The following is an 11,271-nucleotide window of genomic DNA, read 5'->3' on the forward strand; positions in this document are numbered from 1 at the left end:
TTCTCATGATGTACTCTGTATAGAAGTTAAATAAGCAGGGTGACAAAATACAGCCTTGACGTACTCCTTTTCCTATTTGGAACCAGTCTGTTGTTCCATGTCCAGTTCTAACTGTTGCTTCCCTACCTGCATACAGATTTCTCAAGAGGCAGGTCAGGTGGTCTGGTATTCCCATCTCTTTCAGAATTTTCCACAGTTTATTGTGATCCACACAGTCAAATGCTTTGGCATAGTCAATAAAGCAGAAATAGATGTTTTTCTGGAACTCTCTTGTTTTTGCCATGATCTAGCGGATGTTGGCCATTTGGTCTCTAGTTCCTCTGCCTTTTCTAAAACCAGCTTGAATATCTGGAAGTTCACAGTTCATGTCTTGCTGAAGCCTGGCTTGGAGAATTTTGAGCATTACTTTACTAGCGTGTGAGATGAGTGCAATTGTGTGGTAGTTTGAGCATTCTTTGGCATTGCCTTTCTTTGGGATTGGAATGAAAACTGACCTTTACCAGTCCTGGGGCCACTGCTGAGTTTTCCAGATATGCTGGAACACTAGGTACAGCACTTTCACAGCATCATCTTCCAGGATTTGAAAGAGCTCAACTGGAATTCCATTACCTCCACTAGCTTTGTTCATTTGTTTTCTAAGGCCCACTTGACTTCACATTCCAGGATGTCTGGCTCTAGGTGAGTGATCACACCATTGTGATTATCTGGATCATGAAGATCTTTTTTGTACAGTTCTTCCATGTATTCTTGCCACCTCTTCTTAATATCTTCTGCATCTGTTAGGTCCATACCATTTCTGTCCTTTATTGAGCCCATCTTTGCATGCAATGTTCCCTTGGTATCTCTGATTTTCTTGGAGTCATCTCTAGTCTTTCCCATTCGGTTATTATTGTCTATTTCTTTGCATTGATCGCTGAGGAAGGCTTTCTTATCTCTTCTTACTATTCTTTGGAACTCTGTATTCAGATGCTTATATCTTTCATTTTCTCCTTTGCTTTTTGCTTCTCTTCTCTTCTTTCACAGCTATTTTTAAGGCCTCCTCAGACAGCCATTTTGCTTTTTTGCATTTCTTCTCCATGGGGATGGTCTTGATCCCTGTCTCCTGTACGATGTCACGGACCTCAGTCCATAGTTCATCAGGCACTCTATCTATCAGATCTAGGCCCTTAAATCTATTTCTCACTTCCACTGTATAATCATAAGGGACTTGATTTAGGTCATACTCTAATGATCTAGTGGTTTTCGCTACTTTCTTCAATTTAAATCTGAATTTTGGAATAAGGAATTCATTATCTGAGCCACAGTCAGCTCCTGGTCTTGTTTTTGCTGAGAATACAATCAATCTGATTTTGGTATTGACCATCTGGTGATGTCCATGTGTAGAGTCTTCTATTGTGTTGTTGGAAGAAGGTGTTTGCTATGACCAGTGCGTTCTCTTGATAAAACTCTATTAGCCTTTGCCCTGCTTCATTCCGTACTCCAAGGCCAAATTTGCCTGTTACTCCAGGTGTTTCTTGACTTCTTACCTTTCATTCCAGTCCCCCATAATGAAAAAGATATCTTTTGGGGGTGTTAGTTCTAAAAGGTCTTGTAGGTCTTCATAGAACTGTTCAACTTCAGCTTCTTCAGCATTACTGTTTGGGCCATATGGATTACTGTGATATTGAATGGTTTGCCTTGGAAACGAACAGAGATCATTCTGTCATTTTTGAGATTGCATCCAAGTACTGCATTTTGGACTCTTTTGTTTACCATGATGGCTACTCCATTTCTTCTAAGTGATTCCTGCCCGCAGTAGTAGATATAATGGTCCTCTGAGTTAAATTCACCCTTTCCTGTCCATTTTATTTCCCTGATTCCTAGAATGTCAACGTTCACTCTTGCCATCTCTTGTTTGACCACTTCCAATTTGCCTTGATTCATGGACCTGACATTCCAGGTTCCTATGCAATATTCCTTTTTATAGCATCGGACCTTGCTTCTATCACCAGTCACATCCACAGCTGGGTATTGTTTTTGCTTTGGCTCCATCCCTTCATTCTTTCTTGAGTTATTTCTCCACTGATCTCCAGTAGCATATTGGGCACCTACTGACCTGGGGAGTTCCTCTTTCAGTATCCTATCACTTTGCCTTTTCATACTGTTCATGGGGTTCTCAAGGCAAGAATACTGAAGTGGTTTGCCATTCCCTTCTCCAGTGGACCACATTCTGTCAGACCTCTCCACCATGACCTGCCCGTCTTGGGTTGCTCCACAGGCATGGCTTAGTTTCATTGAGTTAGACAAGGCTGTGGTCCTAGTGTGATTAGATTGACTAGTTTTCTGTGAGTATGGTTTCAGTGTGTCTGCCCTCTGATGCCCTCTTGCAACACCTACCATCTTACTTGGGTTTCTCTTACCTTGAGTGTGGGGTATCTCTTCACGTCTGCTCCAGCAAAGCGCAGCCACTGCTCAGTAATTTGGATGAGGGGTATCTCCTCACAGCTGCCCCTCCTGACCTTGAAAGTGGAATAGCCCCACTAGGCCCTCCTGCACCCTCACAGCCACTGCTCCTTGGATGTGGAGTTGTTCCATAGAAGTCAAATAAGCAGGGTGACAATATACAGCCTTGTACCTCTTTCCAGTTTGGAACCAGTCTGTTTTTCCATGGCTGATTCTAACTGTTGCTTCTTGACCTGTATACAGGTTTCTTAGAAGACAGGTAAAGTGGTCTGATGGTTCTGTCTCTAAGAATTTTCCATAGTTTGTTGTGATCCACACTGCCAGATGTTTAGCATAGTCAATGAAGCAAAAGAAGGTGTTTCTCTGGAATTCTCTTGCTTTTTTTTATGATCCAATGTAGAGTGGCAATTTAACCTCTTGTTCCTCTGCCTTTTCAAAACCCAGCTTATATATCTGAAGGCTTTTGGTTCATGTACTGCTGAAGCCTACCTTGAAGGATTTTGAACATTACCTTGCTAGCATCTGAAATGAGCTGAAATATGTGGTAGTTCAAACATTCTTTGGCATTGCCTTTCTTCGGGATTGAAACAAAAACTGACTTTTTCCAGTCCTATGGTCACTACTCAGTTTTTCAAATTTGCTAACATATTGAGTGCATCCCTTTAACAACACAATTTTCTAGTATTTGAAATAGCTCAGCTGGAATTCTATCACTGTTCCAGCATCTATTTTGGTAATAGTGCTTCCTAGACAGCATATTAAAAGCAAAGACATCACTTTGCTGACAAAGATCCATATAGTCAAAGCTATGATTTTTCCAGTAGTCATGTATAGATGTGAGAGCTGGATCATAAAGAAAGCTGAGCGCTGAAGAATTGACACTTTTGAACTGTGGTGTTGGAAAAGACTCTTGAGAGAGTCCCTTGGACTGCAGGGTGATCCAACCAGTCAATCCCAAAGGAAATCAGTCCTGAATATTCTTTGGAAGGACTAATGCTGAAGCTCCAATATTTTGGCAACCTGATGCAAAGAGTTGACTCATTGGAAAAGACCCTGATGCTGGGAAAAATTGAGGGTCAAAGAATAAAGGGGTGACAGAGAATGAGATGGCTTAATCGAATCACCAACTTTAGATTTAACATTTTTCTAATATTAAACCTAAAACAACAGTTATCTTTAAGAGAGATACTCATTCTTAAAACAATATGCAATTGTTTGGCACTATTATTTTTTAGGACTTAAATATGTATCATCTCATTTATGGGGATGAAATATAGTGATTAATTTTATTTAAGTAAATACCAGGTAGGTATTTGGTAACAATTTTAGTTAATTCCACATTTATTAAACACCTACTATGTGCTTTTAAAATTTTATTTGACAGTAAATAATGTACAATAATAGCATTACAGGAAAAATAGGATAAAAGTTGGGTGTGTGTGTGTGTGTGTGTGCAATTTAAGAAGGGTTTAACTTTGACCTTTTGGCATCAACAAAGTACAAAATACATAAGTATGGTAGTCCAAGCATTGTTTAAAGTTCTCTGCAATAGAATCACATTATGATACAGTTCAAAAAAATCAGTTTAATGTGTTACACTGTGTAGAATATTTAACAATAAGAAAAGCATCATCTTTGGATTCAGTCTAGTCTAGTGTGTTTTCTTTCAAACTAAGCTCTTTAATTCCCTGATAATCAATACCTCTTTGATGTATATATGCTAGAAATAATTAGAAGTTTGGTTGAACTTTAGAGCATTCACACTGAGAGAATATCAGGAGCAGGTGCCACTACCAATAAGCAATGATAGGAGTGGAGATGAACAGGATTGAATCTCTGACTTTAAAGAACTCAGTGAAAATGGTGATAAACAATGTTTTATCAAATAACTGCAGCTCATTTTACCCATTTTAATTGAGTCCTTTGTTGAAGACATGTGCATGTACATGGCCTCGGGAGAGGATTTTGTTATATATTTGCAAAAACTTTCCATTTTATTTTCATTCCTCTAATCTCTTTCACTCTCTCATTTTAATTAAGGCTTTTTTCAATCTCATCATTATTCACATTTTGGGCTAGATAATTTTCTGTCATAGAGGCATGTCCTATTCATCACAGGGTATTTCTCAGCATCTTTGGCCATTATCAACTAAATTCTAGTATCACTCTCCCCACTTCCTCACCCTCTGCAGATATCACTACCAAAAACATCTCTGGATGGGCAAAATTAATCACAATTAAGAACCATTGCTTTTACTCCTTGAATCATTATTTAGAAAGTATTTTATGAGAACCCAGTGCAACATAGGCAATAGGTTGGTCATGTGGATAGAAGGACTTCCTAGGTGGCACTAATGGGTAAAAAAAAAAAAAAAAAGTACTGGCGAATGAAGGAGATGCAGGCGACTCTGGTTCAGTCGCTGAGTCGGGAAAATTCTGAAGAGGAGGACAGACCAACCCACTCTAGTATGCTTGTCTGGAAATTCCCATAAACGGAGGAGCCTGGTGGGACCACAAGAGAGGCTGATACAACTTAGCACTTAAATAACAACAAGAGAAAGCTAATAGCACAAAATTAATTATTAGAAAGGAAAGGGGAAAATCCAAACCAAATTTGGTCTTGCAAAACTTAGTCTAGTTATGGCAAGCGCGGACTACTCTTCATTGTGGTGCACAGGGTTCTGGTTTCAGTGCTTTCTCTTGTTGCAGAGCACAGGCTGTAGGCACAGAGTCTTCATAATTATAGTGTGTGGGCTCAGCAGTTGTGGCTCTTAGGCTTAGTTGCCCTCGGGCATATGGAATTTTCCTGGACCAGGGATTGGAACCAAATTAGACGAAAGATCATGATACAGTCCTTAGTTCTCGCACTCAAAGTGTGCGAGCTTTGGAAATTTACCATGTCATGTATATTGTATGCTAGTTAATCAGGAAATCTAAGTGAGTACTATCCTAGTGATTAAATTGTAGGGGTGCATTTTGTTATTTTTGGACTTGTCACTAATTATCTTATATTCTTTGATTAGATATATCATAATTTCCACCCCTCCTGCTTTCTTCAGATATAATGGACAAATTTAACTGTGTATATTTAAGTGGTAAAATGTGGTGTTTTGATATACATTGCTATTGCTTTGTCATCAAATTATGTCCAACTCTTTGTGACCTCACCAGGCTCCTCTGTCCATGGGATTTCCTGGCAAGAATACTGGAGTGGTTTGCCACTCCTTCTCCAGGGGATCTTCCCAGTCCAGGGATTGAGTCAGAGCCTCCTTCATTGGCAGGTGGATTATTTACCACTGAGCCACATACATGTATACTTTGAAATATATACCACAAATTAGTTATTACATCCATTAACTCACAAAAGCAGTGTTTGTGTTCTCTCTCTCTCTCTCTCTGTGTGTGTGTGTGTGTGTGGTAACAACATGTTAAATCTACTCTCTTAGTAGATATGAGTACATGGTATAGTATCATTAAGTATCATCACCATGTTGACCATTAGATCTTCACTTATAGTTTAAGATTCACTATATTTTTTCTAATTATCCAATGTAGAACTCTTAGCTTTGATTCTAGAGGTTAAAAATTGTTTGCTACTAAGATGAAAACGGGTGTCATTTTGGATGAACTCTGTTGGTGGCTGACCAGGGTGCAATTCAGAGCCCTGGCGCTGCAGGATAGAAAAGCACAGTCTGCCATCCTTACTTCCTTGCTGGTACCCTTCTCTGTTGGTATAGCACATTTTTCTCTTTGATTCTAGCTTGTCCAGTTTAGGAATGGTGGGAAAGAGACAAATAAGAGAGAAATTAAATGAGTAGCAGCAAGGCAGTGGTAAAATTCTGGAATTAATTCTCTTGTCTCACTGATCTTTCCCAAGTCAAGCAAAAAGGTGTCCATTTCTAAATTCTTATAAGGATAGTGAAGATTATTCATTCATTTATTCAGTTGACACAGAAATATTATACACCTATGATCTGTGTATAGTAGCTTCATGTGCCAGTAGCTTCATGTTAATTTGTTATGGTTGAGGATACATTAAAGTAATAAAAGCCAGGTGTGCCTAGTAGTTTGTAGATCATTTGCCCTATATTTGATCCTACATGAAATGCACGAGAAAAGTTTACTTAGGTACATCAGAATATTTTTTTATAATTTAAATCTGCATTTTACGAAATGTTTACCACATATTCCTCATTTTACTAATTTTTAAGTTATTTTTATCAGATTCTTTTTTAAATGGTCATTTGTGGATTAATAAAAAGTTTTTTCCTTAAAGCTGTGATGATTGAAGAAGTGAGATTAAACGTGTGATGAAGAAATGTATCCCTTATTGTATGTTTGATGTGGTTTAAATTATAAATCCAGTATTTATAAGTCATATAATACTCATCTCTCCACTTATATCTTTTTCAATAAATGCAGCATAGTCTCTGATACACAGTAAAACTTGTTTTCCCTTGGTGGGAATAAGTCCCTCACCTAACCATTGTATATATATACATATGTATATACTATATATGTACATATACTATATACAGACTTCCTGGGTGGCTCAGCAGTAAGGAATCCACCCTGCAATGTAGGAGACACAGGAGACATGGGTTTGATCCTTGGGTCAGGAAGATCCCCCAGAGAAGGGCATGGCAACCTACTCCAGCATTCTTGCCTGGAGAATCCCATGGGCAGAGGAGCTGGTGGTCTATAGTTCATAGGGTAGCAGAGTGGGATATGGCTGAGCAGGTACACACATACTACATATATAGGCTGCATTTTTTTTAATTTTTATTTTTACTTTATTTTACTTTACAGCACTGTATTGGTTTTGGCATACATCGAAATAAATCCACCACGGGTGTACATGAGCTCCCAAACATGAACCCTCCCTCCCACCGTCCACCCTACATCATCCCTCCGGATCATCCCCACGCACCAGCCCCAAGCATCCTGCATCCTGCATCGAACATAGACTGGCGATTTGTTACTTACATGATAGTATACATGTTTCAATGCCATTCTCCCAAATCATCCCACCCTCTCCCTCTCCTCAGAGTCCAAAAGTCTGCTCTACACATCTGTATCTCTTTTGCTGTCTTGCATACAGTGTCATCATTACCATCTTTCTAAATTCCATATATATGTGTTAGTATACTGTATTGGTGTTTTTCTTTCTGGCTTACTTCACTCTGTATAATCGGCTCCAGTTTCATCCATCTCATTAGAACTGATTCAAATGTATTCTTTTTCATGGCTGAGTAATACTCCATTGTGTATATGTACCACAGCTTTCTTATCCATTCATCTGCTGATGGACATCTAGGTTGTTTCCATGTCCTGGCTATTATAAACAGTGCTGCGATGAACATTGGGGTACATGTGTCTCTTTCTATTCTTGTTTCCTTGGTGTGTATGCCCAGCAGAGGGATTGCTGGGTCGTTATAGTACTGGCACAAAGACAGAAATATAGATCAATGGAACAAAATAGAAAGCCCAGAGATAAATCCACACACATATGGACACCTTATCTTTGACAAAGGAGGCAAGAATATACAATGGAGTAAAGACAATCTCTTTAACAAATGGTGCTGGGAAAACTGGTCAACCACTTGTAAAAGAATGCAATTAGATCACTTTCTAACACCACACACAAAAATAAACTCAAAATGGATTAAATATCTAAATGTAAGACCAGAAACTATAAAACTCCTAGAGGAGAACATAGGCAAAACACTCTCTGACATAAACCACAGCAGGATCCTCTATGATCCACCTCCCAGAATTCTGGAAATAAAAGCAAAAATAAACAAATGAGATCTAATTAAAATTAAAAGCTTCTGCACAACAAAGGAAACTATAAGCAAGGTGAAAAGACAGCCTTCTGAATGGGAGAAAATAATAGCAAATGAAGCAACTGATAAACAACTAATCTCAAAAATATACAAGCAACTTAGGCAGCTCAATTCCAGAGAAATAAACGACCCAATCAAAAAATGGGCCAAAGAACTAAATAGACATTTCTCCAAAGAAGACATACGGATGGCTAACAAACACATGAAAAGATGCTCAACGTCACTCATTATCAGAGAAATGCAAATCAAGACCACAATGAGGTACCACTTCACACCAGTCAGAATGGCTGCGATCCAAAAGTCTGCAAGCAATAAATGCTGGAGAGGGTGTGGAGAAAAGGGAACCCTCTTACACAGTTGGTGGGAATGCAAACTAGACAGCCACTATGGAGAATAGTGTGGAGATTCCTTAAAAAATTGCAAATAGAACTGCCTTAAATGCTGCATTTTAAGCTAAGAAAATATCATTGCTAGTTACATATTGAAGAATAAATTTTTTAAATTTATAGGAGACTTTATTATTTCATAAGTTGTTTAATATATTTGTGTCATTTTGATGTATTTCAATAATGTGTGTGAAGTAATTGCGAATATGAATGGTTGAGTTGTTTTGTTAAAATTAACAAAACATAATACTTTACTGCCTATTAAATTCAGTAAAATAAATTAAGAAGACATTATAATTAAAGAAATAGCAGCAAGTTAACATTATGATTCCAGAAACATCATTATCAGTGTCCTCTGTGGGTATAGGGTATTAAGTATGCCAAATAGGAATGACTATTTGAATTGAGTTATTTACATTGTTCAAAAAAAAAAAAAAAGTATAAGTGTCTACTCCACTCCATCTTTTTCCAATGAGTAACCACCAATAAAATATATATTATTTGTTATCTTCCAGGCAATACAGCTAAAGTATATATTGAGATTCAAGATGAAAATGATCATCCCCCAGTGTTTCAGAAAAAATTCTACATTGGAGGTGTGTCTGAAGATGCAAGGATGTTTGCTTCTGTGCTAAGAGTTAAGGTATGAGAACATTTGTTAAGATACAGAATTAAAAGTGAAAACAAATAGCTCACATTTTGCAAATAAACTATAGCCATATAATTTATATTAACTGAATGCATACTTGTATTGTTTAAATGAAAATCTGAAGCTTACAGATATATGAGTTTAATTAGTCAAACTAAATACAGATTAATTATGAGGTGAATGCTGAGTAAATTTTGTGCTTCATTTTCACTATAAAAATAGAAACAAATTTCTTATGATATTTTACATAGAATAGAATATTAAGATGTCTGTTTTCCTAATAGATTTGTATGCCTTTTATATTAAGATTTGATTTAAAATAATTCCCAAGATTCCCAGAATGGAGTCTTATAGCAAATATAAAATCGCTATTTTCTAATTGAAGAAGTAATGAAATAAATTTTGTATTTTTTATCAATTATTTTTAAAAATTGAAAATGTTAGTTAAATCAATGTGAAAATAAGCTACTAACAACAGTACTTTAGTAAAGATTTTTAAAAACCTTGATAGTTCAGAAATATTTTGTTCATTTTGTGGTAGTTTAAAAATATAACACCTAAGATTAAAGTTGCTATTTTAAAATTTTTCTTTATTTAATTACCAAATATGTGTTCAATAGTTAGCAGTACATAAATTTGAAGTGTTTTATAACTAAGAAATAAGTTTGTAAATATTTCATTACACTAAGGGAAATTTTATAGGCTATAAGACTTTATTAGAGTTATTTTTCTGAAACTATTTTAATGATCAAATTTTAAAATAGCTATTAATGTAAAAACATAAAACCAAAATATCTCTAAGAAAATCCAGCTGTTGATTGCTTCTAGTTTGGCACATAAGTAGATAATTGCCTTTCTTTTCCTATTATCAGGATCATCATGATTGAGTTCTTCTTACATGTGATTTTTATCCTCTTACAAACATTCTTAAATAAGAAAGAAAAATCAAGCAAATAAAGCATGTGTGTGTACTTGCAAAATATCTCTTTCACAGTACCAATTCTGACTCTTGATTTGAATCACCAGTTATAACTAAAATTGGTCTACAAATTTAAGCCAACACATTATATCCAATTTGTATTATGATTAACAAATAACAGTCCTTTGTTGATGATGTTTATATTATTTTACAGTTTAGTCTTATAAAGGATTGATTCAGTCCATCCATTTAGTTGGTAAATAATTCTTGAATGTGTATAGTCTGCATTGTTCTAGAAGCTGGACATAGAGCAATTGAAAAATAATCAAACAAAAAAAGACCCCCAAATTCCTCACCCTCAATGCAAACAAACTAGTAGCAGAAACAAATTATAGATCCAATGTCATGTTAAGAGCAAGACTTGTGTATTTCTAGGTAAGATGCATTCTGGGCATTCTGATGCAAAGTCTCTAAAGACGGAGGAAATTTGGAATTCAATGTGACTAAAAAGCCTGGCTGGGGATGAGACTGGAAATGCAGCCCAGGACTAGGATATGGTTTTTATCCTTGATGTATTTTGAATGAAATACAAAATGGTTTTGAATGGTTCTGTCTAGAAGTGTGACATAATCCAATACAAAGGGACTATTCTGAATGCTGTGCAGGGTGAGGAGTGGAAAAGGTACACAGTGTTTCAGATCAGAGTAGAAACAGCCCAATGCATCACTAGTCCAGGCAAGAGTTAGTAGTGGCTTAAACCATGGTGGTAGAATATGAAGATAACAAGAAGAAAATTAAATGAAAGCCAAAAGGATTTGCTGATGTATTATATTAATATGTGGTGCATTCGAGAAAATCAAGGACAACTCAGAGGGTTTTGTTCTGAACAGGTCCCCATTACACAGGTCCCCATTACTCCCTCAGGTATTGTGGTGCAGAAATCAAGAGTTCTTTTTGGAAATAGTATGTTTCTGAGGCTTCTTCAATATGCAAGTATGATTCTTGCAGGACAGTTACAGATATTGATTT

The 11,271-nt window shown here is 36.6% G+C and overlaps 1 protein-coding gene across 8 annotated transcripts in view; it reads left to right on the forward strand.

Moving 5' to 3' along the window:
- The window catches only part of PCDH15 (protocadherin related 15), an 874,191-nt gene that overhangs the window by 754,116 nt on the left and 108,804 nt on the right, over nt 1–11,271 (forward strand). For all 8 annotated transcript variants that reach the window (XM_040254669.1, XM_040254668.1, XM_040254664.1 and 5 more), the window contains one exon: nt 9,190–9,317. In XM_040254669.1, the coding sequence (XP_040110603.1) occupies nt 9,190–9,317 (128 nt within the window). The remainder of the gene's footprint in view (nt 1–9,189; nt 9,318–11,271) is intronic.

The sequence above is a fragment of the Oryx dammah genome, unplaced genomic scaffold, assembly GCF_014754425.2.
Source record: "Oryx dammah isolate SB20612 unplaced genomic scaffold, SCBI_Odam_1.1 HiC_scaffold_14, whole genome shotgun sequence".
Lineage (NCBI taxonomy): Eukaryota > Metazoa > Chordata > Mammalia > Artiodactyla > Bovidae > Oryx > Oryx dammah.